This window comes from Penicillium robsamsonii, assembly GCF_028829455.1.
Source record: "Penicillium robsamsonii strain IBT 29466 chromosome Unknown utg000008l_segment0_segment0, whole genome shotgun sequence".
Classification (NCBI taxonomy): domain Eukaryota; kingdom Fungi; phylum Ascomycota; class Eurotiomycetes; order Eurotiales; family Aspergillaceae; genus Penicillium; species Penicillium robsamsonii.
Window position 1 is genome coordinate 874,252 of NW_026643226.1, and position 18,038 is coordinate 892,289.

The 18,038-nt window shown below is 49.1% G+C and overlaps 7 protein-coding genes across 7 annotated transcripts; 3 read left to right on the top strand and 4 right to left on the bottom strand.

Annotated features, from left to right (window-relative positions):
* Positions 1-155: 155 nt before the first annotated feature.
* Positions 156-1,908, bottom strand: N7447_011110 (FAD-binding oxidoreductase; the record flags this gene model as incomplete). Its single annotated transcript, XM_057235372.1, has 6 exons — positions 156-482; positions 544-739; positions 790-1,156; positions 1,209-1,322; positions 1,368-1,600; positions 1,652-1,908. The coding sequence occupies 6 exons, from the start codon at positions 1,906-1,908 to the stop codon at positions 156-158; spliced, it is 1,494 nt and encodes a 497-aa protein (XP_057080690.1).
* A 2,941-nt stretch (positions 1,909-4,849) lies between these two features.
* On the top strand, positions 4,850-8,074 carry N7447_011111 (exoribonuclease II; the record flags this gene model as incomplete). The annotated part of the gene is made up of 2 exons (XM_057235373.1): positions 4,850-4,951; positions 5,039-8,074. The coding sequence occupies 2 exons, from the start codon at positions 4,850-4,852 to the stop codon at positions 8,072-8,074; spliced, it is 3,138 nt and encodes a 1,045-aa protein (XP_057080691.1).
* A 711-nt stretch (positions 8,075-8,785) lies between these two features.
* N7447_011112 (Frag1/DRAM/Sfk1 family protein) lies at positions 8,786-9,740 on the bottom strand (the record flags this gene model as incomplete). Its single annotated transcript, XM_057235374.1, has 5 exons — positions 8,786-8,922; positions 8,972-9,174; positions 9,225-9,494; positions 9,551-9,632; positions 9,686-9,740. 5 exons carry the CDS (start codon positions 9,738-9,740, stop codon positions 8,786-8,788), a joined length of 747 nt encoding a protein of 248 aa, XP_057080692.1.
* A 1,870-nt stretch (positions 9,741-11,610) lies between these two features.
* N7447_011113 (uncharacterized protein) lies at positions 11,611-13,063 on the top strand (the record flags this gene model as incomplete). Its single annotated transcript, XM_057235375.1, has 2 exons — positions 11,611-11,749; positions 11,811-13,063. The coding sequence occupies 2 exons, from the start codon at positions 11,611-11,613 to the stop codon at positions 13,061-13,063; spliced, it is 1,392 nt and encodes a 463-aa protein (XP_057080693.1).
* Positions 13,064-13,305: 242 nt separating this feature from the next.
* N7447_011114 (acyl-CoA synthetase) lies at positions 13,306-15,254 on the bottom strand (the record flags this gene model as incomplete). Its single annotated transcript, XM_057235376.1, has 4 exons — positions 13,306-13,573; positions 13,633-14,537; positions 14,586-14,887; positions 14,945-15,254. The coding sequence occupies 4 exons, from the start codon at positions 15,252-15,254 to the stop codon at positions 13,306-13,308; spliced, it is 1,785 nt and encodes a 594-aa protein (XP_057080694.1).
* A 211-nt stretch (positions 15,255-15,465) lies between these two features.
* N7447_011115 (BolA family protein) lies at positions 15,466-15,964 on the top strand (the record flags this gene model as incomplete). Its single annotated transcript, XM_057235377.1, has 3 exons — positions 15,466-15,567; positions 15,631-15,737; positions 15,790-15,964. The coding sequence occupies 3 exons, from the start codon at positions 15,466-15,468 to the stop codon at positions 15,962-15,964; spliced, it is 384 nt and encodes a 127-aa protein (XP_057080695.1).
* A 501-nt stretch (positions 15,965-16,465) lies between these two features.
* On the bottom strand, positions 16,466-17,681 carry N7447_011116 (syntaxin; the record flags this gene model as incomplete). Its single annotated transcript, XM_057235378.1, has 5 exons — positions 16,466-16,527; positions 16,583-16,862; positions 16,925-17,397; positions 17,450-17,615; positions 17,676-17,681. The coding sequence occupies 5 exons, from the start codon at positions 17,679-17,681 to the stop codon at positions 16,466-16,468; spliced, it is 987 nt and encodes a 328-aa protein (XP_057080696.1).
* Between the last annotated feature and the right edge of the window lie 357 nt (positions 17,682-18,038).

Genomic DNA, 18,038 nt, shown 5'->3' on the forward strand with positions numbered 1-18,038 from the left:
AGTCCCTACCACAGAATATATCATGGCGGATCGCAGATGCACCTACTTCCCAACACATTTCTTTCGAGTCATATAATGAAAACCAATTGATTAAATCTTCGTAAATACAATTATAGATAGGTTAAATATATCCAATGCCTAGACCGTCTTGTTCTCTAGTCCTTCAGCCTCCAGCCTCCACTGGTCCGGCGCTGGAAGAACCCTTCGGGATCATACGCCTTCCTCGTCTTCAGAGCAAGCGCCTTGGACTCGGGGCTGATACGTCCCCAGTAATCTTGGCGGTGGTATGCGTCATTCATAAACAAAGGTCGATACACGTCAGGAACAAGACCCTCGTCGATGTGCTTCTGGGCTAAATTATCGATTCCCTGGTAGAGTTTAACGGTGGCTGCATCCATCTTGTTGTCATCAATGGATAGGCCGTAGGAGAAGTCGAGTTCAAAGATAATGTATGGTTGATCGGAGGGAATATCGAGGAGGTCCTAAGGGCTTGTTAGTAATATGGTCTCCCTTTATTTTCTCTATTTAGGATGAAATTCTTACTCCACCGCGGTCCTTGGCTTTCTGAGAGAATGATCTGGGCATGGGCTGGAAGGAAATTGTGCCGAGCGAGCCGGTCACTCCTAGTACGGACTTAGTCACATCGCGGAAATGATCATAGTAGTCCTGTAGCGGGGCTGCTCCCACGGTACTGTTAGGAAGGGGCGTGGTCTCGGTGGCGATGTTATAGCGTTGTCCCCTAGTAGCTAGTTAGTAAGTAATTCAAGAATCGAGAGATGCTTATCTTACTTAAGAATAAAGAAGTCGTTATGCCTAAGTAGGTCGTAGTAGGTATCCCAGGTCTTGACGTTTGAGGTGTGCTTGATAGCAGTGAACTCGTCAAAGACTCCAGCGGGGGGCTCGGGGCCGTCGTAGAAGACAAATAAAAGACAGAAGTCAAGCAAGAGACCGCGCTCGAATGTCGCGATGATTGCCGCCTTGTCGTCGGGGTAATAGTCGGTGAAGTTACGCACTGCTTCGATAATCTCGGGGGCTTTGTCAGATTTAAAAGCATAGGTGCCACCCCAGACTTTGTGGTCTTGAGGATGCGTCTGCACGGTGTATGCAGTAACAACTCCAAAATTATTGCCGCCTCCTTTTAAGCTATGGAACAGATCTGCCGAGTGTCAGTGTCTCGTCGATGGTAATGTTAGTATAGTATCACTCACCTTGATTTTGCTTTTCGGTTGCGTGGATAATGGTGCCATTGGCAAGCACAATTTCGTAGTCCAAGATACTGTTCGCAGCCCAACCGTACTGGGTGCTTAGGAAACTCATACCAGCTATAAATCATTAGAGATAGACTTAAAGATGACTAACCCACATACCTCCGAGCATATATCCACCGACTCCAACTCCTCCAATTCGACCTCCAACAATAGTCCGACCAGTTCCGGCCAGGCCTTTCTGGACCTCTTCCCATGAAAGGCCAGGGCCGATGACAGCAGTATGATCCTTAGGGTTATAGTCAACCTGATCCAGATTCTTAGTCGAAACCAGCAATCCGTCCTGGATACTCGCAAATCCGTTGTTAGGGTTATGTCCTCCGCTCTTGATAGCACTATTTATGGTGAGTCGACATCATTGCTGTTTATGTAAGGAGAGAACAAACAAGAGAGTATCCACGTTGTGTAGGTTCTTAATAACCTGCGCCATCTCCGCTGCACTAGACGGAACTGCAATGCATGTTGGCTTGAGATCACCGCATCCAGTGGACCAATATTCCATTTGATCAGCCGTGTAGGCCAATGAAATACGGTATTCGATATCAATGCCACCGTCCTTAAGGGTCTTGCAGATATCTGCCACTGCCCCAGGGACAAGAGTCAGGGATAGCGCCAGAGCGCGCCATCCGTTGCTTAAGAGCATGCCGTCAAAAGAAAGTAGACAATATATTAAATATGGTATTGCAAAAATAAAGGGGGGAAAGAATATGATCCGAAAGAGAGACTGGAAAAGGAGGATCTAGTATCAGAATGTGTACCCTGGCAGATATTCAAGACCAGTTCTATGGTGCGGGCTCATGGATTTAGTTTATATAACTCTTCGACAACTTCGGCTTGGGAGACTCCATAATCGGAGGATAATCTTAAGCCACTGATCGCACCCCTCTTTATTGGTGGACCCGATAGAGACGGAAACTAAAAAGAGCCAAGAGAAGAATCTGCAGCACTGTTCGAAGACTCCACTCCATCCAGGCCTGCAGCCCTAGGTCGGGCCACGCGATTTCCGATTGGACAAGTCATTCTTCGTATCCCGAAAGAGGCCACAGATTGAATATAAATATGTGATGAGTTCGCCGCTGTGCTTGGTGGGTGGATTTGGCCGCAGTTGGGGACCTGCAGATGGCGCGAAAGGCGACACATGGCGGCGGAAGGCGCAAACCCCGTGCATACCTATGTTGTATATGGATAATTCCCGAGTCAACTATGTTTGCGGATCGAACTTCACATGTCCGAATGCATATCTTGTGCCGATGTCGACGCTTACTGTAGCATATATTTAGCATCCTGATTTCCATGCTAGACAGGGGCCCATCGAGAAGCAGGTCCCAACCGGGAAATTTCCTTGTTAATCGGCTAGAACCTTGTACTAGCCTCGACCCCAATGATCGATAGATCACCGAACATGTTCGTATGTATTAAAGCCTTGGCGTGCCACTAGAGTCAAATCGGTATTCCTGGACTGGGCTTCACTAGTTAGAAGTTAGTGGCACTGACTGAGTCAGCCGCAGTAGTGGAAAAAACTGGCTTTCACACTCGAAAAAATAAGCGGATCGAGTGAGACAAATGTGCAACTTTCATGGCTTTACCCAATTCCAAGTCAGGAAGGAGGAAAGGATTCATCCATCTTGGCATCAACGCTAATCTATAAATGGTTAATGCATTATGCACTGAAGGGTGTTTTCAGGTCCTTAACCTTTCCATTCCACGTCCAACGTGGAAGGGAGATTACCCCTGACATGATCATGGAATGCCGACTCTCGCTTACACAAATTAGGAAATAACACTTGCGACCTGTCAAGTTTTTTGGTGGACTTGCGCATGATCGACACGTCTCTATCGATATGTAATTCTATTTGAAGTATGCAGTTCGCTCCGAGTCGGGGGTCGAGATGAGCCCATTCCAATAATGAGACATGGACTAAACGATAGCAAACAGGTTTTCCCCCGCTAATTTTTGACGATCTTCGTCGATATTTACATTGAAAAAAAAAGATAATGGGAGCTCGCGAGGAATTTGGATCGACAAGTCATATTGAGAGTGGTTTACAAGGTTGTACTCTGTACGGAGTTGAGGTTGGGCATTGGTACTTTCGGAGCAAGAGAACAGGGAACGGAGGTATAGCGCAATACCTATGGAATTACCTTGTATATATCCTGCAGTACCCAGTCCGATAGGCTGCATCAAGAGCATGAGTCAACACGAGTCAAATTGCCGATGTCTCTGTATACCCTTCTCTTGAAAAGTGCCGATGCAGTGCCCGAGTTCACCAGGATTTCAATAGTTCAAAGCCAGGATCTCGGGAACTATTTATACTTGGCAGTCTGTGGAGGACGATGATGTTGTTTCCACAACACACGGAGTATAACATGCAATATCGGAGAAATGAGACCGTTGATCTCTCGTGGACTCCGTAGATTAAGAATGCTGGATCTTATGCTGTTACGCGAAGACGAACGTACACATCACTCTGTATGCAGACTGAGACCATAATTATGCACGCTTTTTATAGAAACGCATTGTTAAAGACACATCCCTCATGAAGGAGGTACATAATACTCCATACAATGTAATCACATAGCAGGTTGGCTGATCCACATCACAACGCCAGGGATTTTCCTCAGCTTGCTGTGGGTCTGATTGCAGCAATCAAAAGACTGTACATCGTCCATCGCTAGCGCATCCATGCGCTACATAACCGAGAGATCCAACTCGCTTAGAAATACCCACTAACTAACTAGTATATTTAGTCTAACTAAGAGAGTTCTGTATTTCTCTGCACGATCCACGGGTCGTCTAATGGCTTGCACTAGCCAAGTCTCTAAAACCTGTTCGTTGATCACTGACTCGGAAAATCCGGCTAGTGTTTCCATGCAATCACCGGGCAAGAGAATACCGACGACTAAAGGCAAGCAAGCCGTATTGAGTGCCTGCACACACGCGCCGGCCATGATGACGCTTTGAGGGCCCCCGTGGCCATTTGAGGATCTCGTAGTTAAACCGTGCAAACACAGATAGACCACTTTTGTCTGCCGCATAAGTAGTTTTCTCCGCAAAGTGGCCCAACTGCTTGATGGCCTGATAGGCTGCATATAAAGCGATGCGGCTTTGGGAATTTATAGCGGCCAACTCGCGTGAAGAGCTTGAAAAATGATCTGGACGCTTTCAAATATCTACAAATCTGGTTGGCTGGATCGGTGGATGAAGAATTCCTGTTTAAATGAAACATTTGTTCTTTACGACTCCCAGATGATGGTTGTTATTACAATGAGGGAAAAAGCTACATACTATATTCCGATTAAACATGAGGATATGAGACTATCCATATAGTGCTCATGAAAGAATTGGAGTTCTCTTGATATAATGATTCTATACATCTGTACTGTACTGTGATTGGTCGAAACAACCACCGAAATCACGGGGCAAATCTTATACCGCCAAGGGCGGTATACCAAGTGCAGGCAGAATACACTTAGTTTTCGAGCCACTGGCGCATTCTTCCTGCGCAAGCTTTGGCAATGGCACTTATAAGAATAAGCGCTTTGCAGAAGCTGACTGGTGCAAATTGCTCACCTGTGCTCTGCAAATGGAGACAGAACCCGACAGGATGTATGTCGACCGCGTCCGCCACTCACCTTCCGGTGTTGTCTGGGGGGCGACGCTTTTTGTCTACGACGAGGACATTGAAGTCAGCTGAAGCCGCTCAAGCGGGCAGAGAGGTATCTTATATTGAGGAAGAGCCTGCTATTCCCAGCTAACCTCTGTTCCATCTCAGCAGGAAACATCCCAACTAGACGAACCCCCAAGAGTTCCCATCGATAGCAATATTATCCTTAGGTCCCAACTCGAGTTGCACGGAGACATTCGAGAATACCTAAGGAAATGGCTGGATACCAACCCCAATGATCTGGACCCCGTGCGCCGATCTGACTCCAAGCATCGGCCATTGGAATTACCAGGTAAATCAGTTGGCACAATGCCTAACGGCCGCGACGCAATCGATTCCTGGGGCGACCCGAACAAGCTGAACCAGGACGCTGGGGATAAAGAGGAATTTGAAGGTGAACACCTCGAGCAGGGTGACTTAATCGCCCGATTGAATTCAGACGGAGTGTTCAATTACGGAATCTACGTGCGCTCTGTTCACAAACAGAAACAGTTCTACAATAGCAACGGGAACTGGCGCATCTGCTCCAACGCAGAGCTCGACTATGTTATCAAAGGATTTGCACCTACTGAACTTGTCGAGCCTCTCACACCCTGGTTCCCGGATAATGAGGCTATCGTAAGCCAAGATATTCAGGTGACCCCCGAGGGAGGTCTTCCGAGGCCACTGGGTGCTCCTCTTCTGAGGATGATGGGCAACTTCAAGACTCATATCTTGAAATTCTATAGAGAAAACTCTCAGATATTGGACAATCTTCATGATCAGGTGGCAGATGACACCGAAGTTCTCTGCCTGAGCCTTGAAAAGTTGACAATGACTGCTCTTGGCATCGAGGAGTCGGAGCTGACTAGCGTCAACATGTTTGCTGTTCATCAGGCTGTTCGCCGGCATCCTTTCCTCATCGAAAAAGATGGCAGCTCCTTGTTCAGCCGGATGTATATCGTGCAACCAAAACGGATCGCCAAGGTTGTCAAACAGGTTGTCGACTGGACTCATGAACACCAAGAGCATTGTGTTCGTGCCGCAATGCGCAAAGATACCCAGGCGTCCAAGGATCACCCCATGAACCGATTTATCGCCAAAGCACAGCGGCTGATTCGCCTTAGCAGAAGGCTCCGCTCTCCGACTATCATGTCCAGCGTGGGACCATCCTCCAACAGATATTCGCCTGGTCAGGATGGAAACCCATTGGTGTACCGCGAACTTCCCACCGAAAAGTTCAGCGCAGATGACTCAGTAATCATTGAATACCTGAAGCTGTACTCGGTCCCTGCTATTGTCATGCCATCGGGCACTTTGCGATCGACAGCAACACATATCATGCGTGCCACAGGGATGTACAATACTCTTGGTCTGAGTGAGGCTTCAACCCGTCTTTTGTTGCAGGAAATCGGCATCATAGCCCCTTGGGAGAATCTTCTACCCCTTGACCAGTATCTGATGCTTCCTGGGCATGGCGTATCCCTCGCAAAGGACATGGAGTTGGAAGAGATTGAGGAGTATTGCAGCAAACTCACTGCCGATCAGTTGCAAGATTCTATGCAACACCTGAGAAAGGATTGGGGAGATATGCCAGTTTACTGTGTGGATGATGTGACGGCGCAAGAAATTGATGACGGTATATCGCTGGAGCCCATCCCAGGATCTCATGATACATTCTGGGTGCATGTCCACGTTGCCAACCCCACAGCCTTTATTGGGCATGACAACCCGATCATCCAGTATGCAGCCTCACGACTCTTCACCAGCTACATCCCGGAACGCACATATCCCATGCTTCCAAAATCTCTCACTGAACCTCACTTCAGTTTAGCGGCTGGTCGGCCGGTACTCACATTCAGTGCGAAGATGAATCGTCGAGGAGAGATCTTGGATAGTAAGATCCAAAACGGGACAATCCACAATGTCATCAATCTGACTCACAGAACACTCCGCGACTTCTTCGACCCCGATTCCGAAGAACAGTTGGAGTCACTCACCATAGGTGGCGTATTCACCGAGCCACCCATACCACATGGTAAAACAATCCAACAAGGCCTTCGGCCCGAGGACAAAGATAGATTCCACATCTTGCGTCAACTCATGCTCGCATTCCGCCAAACTCGCAGAAACAATGGCGCCATGGACCTCACTCCTCTTAGCCCAGATGTTTCTGTCTCAGTCCAGTCAGGCAACGCCCCGATGCCGCCATACGATTTAGAAGCCACAACCGGACGTCACTATCTCGGTGATCCAGTCATTCGGCTCAATATGCATACATATGATCCATACGACGTTCGCGACCAATCCCGGGATAATTTGGTCTCCCTGATTATGAATCTGGCTGGGCATATCTCCGGCCAATTCTGTGCCGCACGCAACATCCCCGTTATCTACGACGGCACATGGTACGACCCGGAATACGGACGCGTCACCAACAAGAACCTGGCCAATTTTGGCGGTGAGGGTTTCTATGAGCTCAGCGTGCCGCTGGCCTACTCTTCCACAATCCCAACTAAGCACCACACCCTGGGCTTGGATACTTACGTCAAGAGTACCAGTCCACTGCGCCGATACACGGATGTTATTGCGCATTACCAGATTGAGGCAGCATTGCGTTTCGAGCATGAACACAGCCGTCAGTTTGACGCTCTTGTTGATAGCCCCGATCCTGCAGAGATCGACCTAGTGGAGACAGAACTGGCAGAGACTGCCACTGAAATTACCCCAAATAACACAAACACCGCTCCCACCTCTCTCCTCCCCTTCTCCAAGTCTGAAATCGACGCACACCTCATCTACTCCCAACCCCTGCGCAGACGTCTCAGAAATCTCGACAAATACTCCACACAGCATTGGGCTTGTATGCTGCTCTTCCGCGCATTCTACTTCTCCGAGTGCACTCTCCCCATCACATTCCCATGTCTGCTACGCACCCCGCGCATCAGGCCTAAACATATGGACGATGAGTATGCCGGCGTCATCACTAATCTTGGCGTGAACTGCTCGGTTACCATTCCCGATGATTTCCCAGATAAAGATAAGCTGGATATCTTCTGCATGGTCGAAGCCCATATCACTGCCGTTGATATGTCATCTTTACAGGTGACTATGGAGGCGACCAAGTTTATAAAGCCGTTTGAGAGGAAGGGCGAATGGGCTTAATTTTGGGTGACTACTTGTAAAATACTGTATTATATGCATATCCAATAGACATCGCCAATTGTTATATAATTGAAGGATTTTACACCTTCGAGAGCATCACTATGAAGCATTCGCAGGCACTTTCTGTTCAATAGAAGAAGACCAGCATTTGTAACTATAAATGGGGCGGTTCGCATTGTCATACAGGTAAGAAAGTATTGCGTCGGTCAGAAATAGAGGGAGAACGTGCCATCTATGGCGTTTGGTAATGCAGCTGGTGCTTAGTGTTATGCCATAGACGGCTAGGGTGAGGGCCGCCTGGAAAAATCTAGAATCTCTACAACATTTAAGAAGATAATAAGATCTGGAGAGATGTCCTATCACTAAGGAGAAGATCACAGTGAGGGGTTTGGGTTCGCGGACTGCCCAGGCTGTGATCCCCAGTACGACTATTGAACTGATGCATTGGATGACATGGGCGATAGTTGAGATTGTGCTACAAGGGTGTGCGAAGCATCATACATCGATGTATTAATGTATTAATTGCTTCCAATCTTGAAATTATTGAATTGTTCAGAGTTCTTTTTTCCAAGACGTTCAGGAGTTTCTTCCTTTCCCCCCAGAATGGATGATATCACCACATGTGGCCAAAGTCCGTGGCAAGAACTGTTCTAGATCTATTATAATTATTTAATACCCTGCAGATCAGACTATACCCTCGATCTAAAAGACCTAAAAGTCAATTGGGCGATCCTCCACACCTGGTCGAGTATACTTTTCACCCTGAGGAACTCGTTTCTTAGTGCGAACGGACGGTAGCAGATCAATGATAAAAGAAAGTACAAATAAAGCGAAAATATAGGCGGCAACTGCTCAAATTAGCTTCTTTTGTGCAATCAGACAGGGCTGGAATCTTACCCCATTCCAAAATAGCTGCTGCATTCTGCTTATTTCCCTTTTTCATGCATACGCCAAATGCAATCGCGACAGCAAGTTCGCAGATGACGAAAAGAGCTTTGATGGCGAAGCTGAATATTAAGATACGGGCTCGTGGATGGTAGAATCGGCCGATTTGGATGTATTCCAGACACACCAGGAGGGCGCAAACCACGTAGCACCCTCTAGAATCCAGTTAGAGGGTGTATCTGGGAAGAAAGGAGGGGAGTCATACATGAACATGCCCAGAAACCCGTTGTGGAGGCTGTGATGATTCTTCGTGTCGAAGATGGACAGAAGAATGAGACCTACAGCCCCGGCAATGGAGAAAAGAATCGATCCAACAGCACAGGTCTTGTCGAACCGCCCTTTGTTTGGGGCAAGTTGGCCGGCATGGCGGAGCCAACGCTCAGAGAGGAGACCGAGATCCATAAACACGACTGTTACTGCACTGCCGGCAATGAACAGCGGTTTGAGCCCTTCGGCTCCGATATGGGAAATGTAACTAATTGTTCAATTGACTCAGTCTATGTCGCCGAAGAGTCCATCAGTTAGACTTACGGAATGGTGAGCCCATCATCCATGGTGATATATCTTGGTTTTCCTTCTGCTGCCCAGGTTGACATCATGGCTACTAAGGTAGCTATAGAGCAGTTAGTGAAGTACTTTCAACCCCTCGTGTATTTCGACCCTTACCTATCCACATGCACCCGGATATCACGGGGAAAAGCCAGAACGAGATGATCCACATGGCTTATTATACGACCTGTGGCCGGAGATCCTTAGATGGTAAAGACTGTGGGAAACGCTCGTGCTTTATCGGTTTTCAAGGGATGCTCTTTTCGATTTGAATGAATGTGAAAATTTCAGGGTCGCAAGGGGGGAAATGCGGGTCTACCAGCAAAGATTCTAAAGAACCTCGAACTGCAACCCCACAGATCTGAATTACCGGATTCAGTTGTCTATGTAACTTCATCGACAGCCATATCGTGGACTTGCGGGAGCGGCCGGCTGCTGACATCAGCAATTTTGGTGGAGCCATTTTCAACCTCATCGATTGACCAGTTGTGATCAGGAATGAAAAACCATATTATCTGGATCATTTTAACTGAGATTGATGTATTTGACAGCTATATTCATCGCCGTTGCTCATAGCTGACCCGGGAAATTTCAAGGCGGAGACGATCTTATTCATGACTGCAAGTGCACTTCTGAATTGGAGGGTGTGACAGTTTGACTGGGGAGCAAGTTTCTCAAGATGGGAATCCAGTTGAGATTGTCATCGAGGTGAACTGGTTGTTCGAGCGAACAGCATAAAGAACATGTGAGTCAATGGGATCCTTGGCCTTGGCATCGGAACATGGTGCTTCAAAGACTCTGCAGCAAGAAGCTCTGAAAATTTGTCCGGTGATTTTGTGAAATGGCTCCATCAATGAGTTGGCTAGAGGTATTTAAGCAGTCGTTGGGTCTCAGAGATAATATATCGTCCAGCAAGGCCTCATAGATCATAACTTTCACAGGTTGCGCTGCAATGACTGGAGCTTCCAGCACTGATGATCTCGATTGGAGGCTATGTAGAGACCCAATTCAAGTGGCCTGGCACTTCGCTGCTCATCGGTCAAAAATAGAGCAGCTTTATACCACCAGTCTGGATAAACAAATCCTAAGCCTCTTGGTCTCACAAAGAATTTCAGCAGATCAAATCGGGGTTCGGGACTTGGTCTTTGCAGGGCCTGGTATCAAAGCAAGAGAATCAGTCACGTTATTCATGTTGAGCGATTGTCAAGGATTGCTCTCATCTTTTCCGGGGTATCAAATGTGAAGAGCATATGAATATAGGATATGATCCCAGTCATGTGACTGTGAACTATATCGATGACGTAGACAACAACTTCGACCTTGCAGTCTGGCAGACTAGCAGTTCTGAGATTATTCTATGAGAAAGTAAGTAGATATATGGTTTTGTGTCTGTCTATTAGGTCATTGGCTGGTTTATAATTGCACTAATAGACAACTAAACCAACTAGTCTTCGACTTCCAAGCCCTATCACAAGTCCGGAATACAAGGTAACGTATATTGTACAACCAAGCTGAGACTTGAGAACAAGAAACATGCTCTGTATTCTTACCCATGATTTCATTCCAGTTCTGGTTGGCTATGAAATGGACTAGGATGTGTTCAGTACAATTCCCCAGGTGCATATAGTTGGCATATTTCCTTGGCAGGTCCCCATGACGCAATTGTTTTGGATTTTGATATTCGGTCTGAATCAGGGATGACGGCCAGTTTTCTAGAAAATATGTCTTGTTTGGCCCTTTTATGACAATACCCTGATTTAAGTGGCTGACCATGTAACTCCATTCATGTCCATCCTACCCAATAGCAGATCGTGGCACCTGGAGGCGTTTGCTATACGTTGCCAAGCTGGTGCATTTGTACACCATCACATTGAAAACATGAACGTCATTCTAATGTTTGACTCTTACAAAGAAGACATAAATACCCTCTTCTTTCCCCAGGGGGAAATCACTTCCTATCTTCTCTAACCATCTCCCACATCTACATAACTTCAACTCAACCCACTTCAACTTTCATCAATACCATCAATACCATCACCAACATGCAGTTTGTACGCAAGGCCGAAGAGGCCCTGACTGGCAAAAAGGACGAGTCGCACGAGTCGACCAAGTCCTCCAACCATGGACCTCACAAGTCAAACTTGGCTAACAAGCTCGACCCCCGTGTCGACAGTGATAAAGGTTTGTCATTTCACTTCATATCTCACATCCCTCAAAGAGCATTCAGTACTAACTGACTTAGACAACCGTGCTGCCCACACCCATGCGACAGGCGCCGGTCTTGGATCTACTCATGGTACAACCGGTACTCACAGCTCTACTCTGGGCTCTGGTACTACCCACGGCACATCCGGCGTGACTGGCACCGGTGCTGGTCTTGGATCTACTCACGGCACCACTGGCAGCACCAATGCCGGCCCCCACAACTCCAACATCGCCAACAAGGTCGATCCCCGCGTCGACTCTGACCGCGATAACCGTGCTCGCCACGAGGGTCTCGCCGGTACTGGCACTACACATGGCACCTCAGGTGTGACCGGCACTGGTGCCGGTCTTGGATCTACCCATGGCACAACTGGCACTCACAGCTCTGCTCTGGGCTCTGGAACCACCCACGGCACCACTAGCAGCACTAACACAGGTCCTCACGGTTCCAGCATTGCCAACAAGATTGATCCCCGCGTCGACTCTGACCGCGATAACCGTGCTCACCACGATGATCTCACTGGTGCCGGCCTTGGATCTACTCATGGTACAGCCGGTACTCACAGCTCTACTCTGGGCTCTGGTACTACCCACGGCACATCCGACGTGACTGGCACCGGTGCTGGTCTTGGATCTACTCACGGCACCACTGGTAGCACCAATGCCGGCCCCCATAGCTCCAACATCGCCAACAAGGTCGATCCCCGCGTCGACTCTGACCGCGATAACCGTGCTCATCATGGTGGTCTCTCTGGCGCTGGTGCCGGTGCCGGTGCTGGTCTTGGGTCTACTCATCACACCACCGCTACGGGCACTCACGGCTCAGCCCTGGGCTCTGGAACTGGCGCTACCCACAACACTATCCGCGAACAGCCTGTGTACACTACCGGCGGTCCCATTGCTACGCCCGGCAGCAGCAGCACAAATGCTGGACCCCACAGTTCCAACATCGCCAACAAGTTGGACCCCCGCGTTGACTCGGACCGTGATAGTAGTGCTCAGCATCAGTCTACTATCGCTGGTACTGGTGCTGGTACTACTACCCACGGCACCCACACTCGTGGCGCTACTGGTATTCCCACTAGCTCGGCGCTTGGTGGCTCTGGTCTTGATACTGCTGGTCGTCAGAATGCTGTTGCTGGTAGCAGTTATAATACCCCTGCCACTGGAACTACTGGTACCACTGGTACCACCGCTCCCCATGGTTCAAGCATTGCCAACAAGCTTGATCCCCGTGTCGACTCGGAGGTCACCCGTGCTGAGAATGAGGGTCTGCACCGTCAGATCTAGGTGGACACTGGACTAGACTTTGGTTTCCCTTGATATGATGCCACGAATTTGAAATGAAGAGCAAGCAATTTAGGTTTATTTTTCCAGCCAAGAAATGAGAAATGGTTTAATTCTTCAATGTTCTTCGACAGTGTTGTACATGTTCTGGTCGAGTAGAGAAAGTAATAAGTCCACATAACTCCACCACTCAACCTTCAGGTTTAGTAAATTTGCAATATTGTACAGTGTAGTTGTTTCGATCTTCAAATACCAAAGACCTCTTTCACAAGTGCCTTCTTATTGACCTTCCCCATCGCATTCCTCGGAATGGCCTCCAAAACCTTCATCTCCTGGGGAATCTTAAAGGAAGCAAGAGAACCCTTCAGCGCGCGCCGCATATCCATCGGGCCCCACGATTGACCATTGCGACCCGAAGCAGCCGCATCAGGAGAAAGGACAACCACAGCAGCGATCTTCTGACCCCACTGTTCAGACGGGAGACCAACGACCGCGGCTTCAATGACTTGGGGTCTAGAGCAGCATCGTCAGTATAGATCTTTGATGTGAATATCCCGGAAAAAGCAACATACAGAGAAAGTAACTCCCTCTCAACCTCCAGCGCGCTAACCTTCTCAGCCCCGGTCTTGATAATATCAACACTCTTCCGCCCCTGGATGAAATACATCGGTCCCTGAGCCCAATCGCCGCTCGCTCCACTGCCAGCGCCATCAACCACCCGACGGGTAGCCACATCACCTGTGCAGAACCACGCTCTGCCTCCATCGTCGCTCTGCACGAAACTCTCGCGCGTGGCTTTCTCGTTCCCCCAGTAATGGTCGAAGACTGTTTCGCCGCGGATCTGAATCTCGCCTTCGCGTTCACGGCCATTGGCATTATTTTCTTCGATTGGAATGATATCACCCGTCTCGAGGTCGGCGAGTCGGGCTTCAACGCCTGGGAGCGGCCAGCCGACGCTGCCGTCGATGCGGTCTGCGGCGTCGAGGCCGCAGCTAATCGCCATGCCGACTTCGGTCATGCCGAAGCGTTCTAGAAGGACATTGCCGTTGCTGAGGTTTGTCCAGGCCGCTTTTGTTGGGGTTGGGAGAGCGGCGGAGCCGGAGATGGTCAAGCGGAGGTTTTGAGGGGAGATTCCTTCTTTTGCAGCTTTTTGGAGCTCTGGGGTTAGTTTAGGGAAGGTGGCCATGAGGCGGTTGTAGATTGTTGGGACGGCAGTGAGGAATGTGATGGGTGATTTTGAAGCATCGGATGGGAGGAAAGGTGCTGCTAGTCGTTTCCAGACTTTATCCGGGTTGAAGGGGTACATGAACTCGATTGAGGAACCTGCTACTATTGGTGCCAGGATTGCGTTTACCACCCCGTGGATGTGGTGTAGTGGGAGCATGTGAAGAAGCCGGTCATCAGGTGTGTATTTCCATGCTTCTAGTAGTGAAGATGCTTGCGCTGCCAGTGCCGATTGCGGGATGAGAACACCTTTCTGTTTTGAGTTAGTAATAGCTTCTTACAGGGAAGTGACTGGGCCTACGGGTCGATTCGTGGTCCCAGATGTATATAACATCATCCCACCGGACGGAGGCTGCTTCAGATCGTGCAGGGTTACACTCTCGCCACTCAGTGCGCCCTCTGTGAGTTTATTGCGGATAGCAAACAGAGGTTCACGCTCCAACCCCTCTCGCAAGAGTTCCATGCCTTTATCGGCATAATTCTCGGTTGTCAGCAGCATCCTAGCTTGTGAATTATCCAAGATATACTTCAGCTCGCCAGTCGGGAAAGACGGCGAGAGCGGGAGCGCAATGGCATCACTAGCAAAGATCGCCAGCAGCGTCACTATGTGTCTATTAGTATTCTAAATATCTTCTTCGGTGGGATTCAAGACAACAGTACCTACGTAGTCATAGCTGTTCTCCGCGAGGAAGGCAACCCGCTCGCCAGCCAATTGGCCCTGCACTTTGGCGGCCGTTTGTTCCAGGTCATCCTTAGCGCGAACAATGTCGGCAATTAGACTACCATAGGTGAATGACCGGGAAGAGGCGCTATGCACTACAGCGAGGCTTTCAGGGTCATGGCTCTGGAGTGCGCGGAATATATGTGTATTCGGCAGAGTCGACAAGAGTCTTGCGCTGAGGTGTGTTCGCCGAGTGAAGCAGACGCGCGCATTCGAACGCGAAAGCACGGAGAGTAAACTGCCAGACATTTTCAATTTCAGATTTTTAATATTTGGAATTCATCTCACAGCCAAAAAAAAAAAAAAAAAAAATTAGATGAGCAATTGAGGTGTCGAGCGAAAAAAACGAGTTGATGTCATTGAGAGTGAAGTTCCCCGAAAACAAAAACATCCGATTGGCTTCAGTTGCGGACGTTCCTTTCTCCTCCTCGTTCCCTTTGATCGCTTCTGTTTATTCTAAATGCTTCCTCGCAGTCTTCCGGGACTGATCCCTCGTCGTCTCTTCTCTGTTTCTGCTAGGATGGCCTCTAATACCCCGTTGGAAGATGTCATGCGCGACAAGGTGAGCCACATCGCCCGTGTTGTCCATCTGCATTGCTAACATTTCCTCTCTTTTCTTGTATAGATCGCCCACGCATTCACACCTTCGAAACTCGAGATCCGGAATGACTCTCACCTCCATGCGCACCACGCTGCAATGGAAGGGTCAGTGTCGAAAGAGACGCATTTCCAGTTCGTTTCCCCCACATCCGAACACCAAGAGTGAATGTCTAATCTTTCGCAGTGTGACAATTGTCTCTGATTCCTTCGAGTCGAAGATGCAGCCCGCTCGCCACCGTATGGTCTACGCATTGTTCAAGGAAGAGATGGCTCGTGAGGGCGGATTGCATGCATTGCAGTTGAAGACGAAGACACCGGCCGAGGAGCAGCGCGAGAAGGAGAGAAAGGAGAAGGCATAAATGGTGGATTGATTGGGCGTTCTGGTGCTTGTTATTCCGAAAGAGTCTGTTCAGTCGGATACCCCTAAACGATTGAGTTAAATTTACATTACACTGCGCAAACCACCTACCTCGGGACTTCGCTATGGTATACATCAGACTCATACGCAAAGGAATTGATTATTAGACAGTATTACATAGGTTCTAGCGACAAACAGGGAGGGGGGCCGAAGAAAGCAATCTAGTATATACATCCATGCGCTGCGACATCACGACAGCCCCGAAACAGCGACCAATCATCAAGAGCCATCGCGTGTTCGGCGCGGAGTAGCTGTATGCGAACACGCAGGTACAGCTAGGAAGCAAAGGCACAAAAAGAAAAGAGGGTCTGAAAGACATTTTGCTTGTACACAAGGAAATGCGAAGGGGTGGTATAACGAGGGGATAAAGACAAATGGGGGCGATGCGTCCCCGGGAAAGGTCATACATAGACGAAATAAACAGGGGAGTGCAAGAGACAGATCATTTCTTATTGGCTTGGGTGACACCGACGGCCACACCGACGACAATACCAATGATAATGACTAGGGACTAAGTTAGCGGAGCCAGATTTTGGTAGGCAGACAGGCGAATACTTACGGATGATAATCAGTGCATACCACTTCCAGCGCCGAGCGTTCTTCGCGCTCTGAATAGCGGTGTCAAGCTTGGTATTGGCCTGCTCGACGTTGCGGTGTGTCTCCTCGGCTCCATGTTGAATCTGTTCGACTGCAGGCTCCTGCTGGTGCACCAGCTCTGCGACCTCGTTGTACAAGTGGCTAAGTTCGATCAGATCTTGTTCGATTTTGCGGATGGCGGCGGAACGCTGCAGAGTAGCCTGACGGGCATCGTTGGCCTGGCGAGTGCGTGTACCGGGAACCTAATCCTCCAACGTTAGCAAAGTGACTGGTGCAAAAGATTCGATTCGGGGGGAAGACATACAACAAAGCTCTGCTCCTGTCCCATCAGAACATTCTGCACACCCTGCTCCAACTCCTCGGGGGACGCCTCGGGGTTGGCAATCTCGTATCGGCGGCGCACTTGCTCCTCCAGACGCTTCTGGAAGTCGCTCTGTGTGCGCTGGTACGACTCAATCTCACGACGCAGGTTGCGGCTGACGTTCTCGACCTGGCCCTGCACGCGCGAGTCGCCGGATCCCGGGGTCTCCTTGATGCGCTTGAATTGATCGCGCAGGTAGCGCAGCGCAGTATTGATCTCATCCTCAATGTAGTCGAGTGTTTGGCGCGAAGCCTGATCTTCTTTGCCGGTGCTCGAGTCCAGAAGGGACTTTTGGGCGGCGACCAATTGGGTCTCGCGCTTCTTGGTCAGCTCAGCGATACCCTCATTCATCTCCTTGCACTTGTTCAGAATCGCAGTTGGGCCACCAGATGAGGCTTGGTTGATGTTGGACATCTCTGTCGAGAGAAATTAGACTCGTCGCAAGGTGAGATCATCGGGTTAACATACCATAGCCACCATTTCCCTGTTCTGCGGCACCCGCCTGGTTGTAACCAGCACCATATCCATAGCTCTGTGGTTGTTCCTGGGCTCCATAGGGATTGCTCTGCTGCTGACTTCCGTACGGGTTGTACTGGCCGTAGCCGCCGGAGGTGTTATCCCCTAAGCTCTGGTACTAGGGAAAGTCGGGTCAGAAAGCAAATTCAGATAAACAAGGCCATATTGGTTTACTCACACTCATGATGTGCAGATTCTCAAGTTCTGAAATGGATAAGGGGGGAGGGGATGAAGGAGGGAAGGGTGAGACGGGAGAAGTGGAGGGTAAGGGCAGAAGTGCTGGCGGTGTCAGGGAGAGCAAAGCCAATAAGGTCCGGGGATTAGTCGCGAACGTTAAGCGTTTGGGGAATTGAATTAAATGGGATTCAAGGGTCGGGTTTCATAGGTTTCATATATTATGTTTCATCAGAGTCAAAAATTATGGTGTTTTTTTTTAGGGGTCTCCCCCTATTTTTAACAATTTCCTACAGAGTGGACAGTGCACTGTTCCTACATGCTGCGGTTTTGTGGAGTCTGTTGAGATTGACCACCCTCCCTGTTC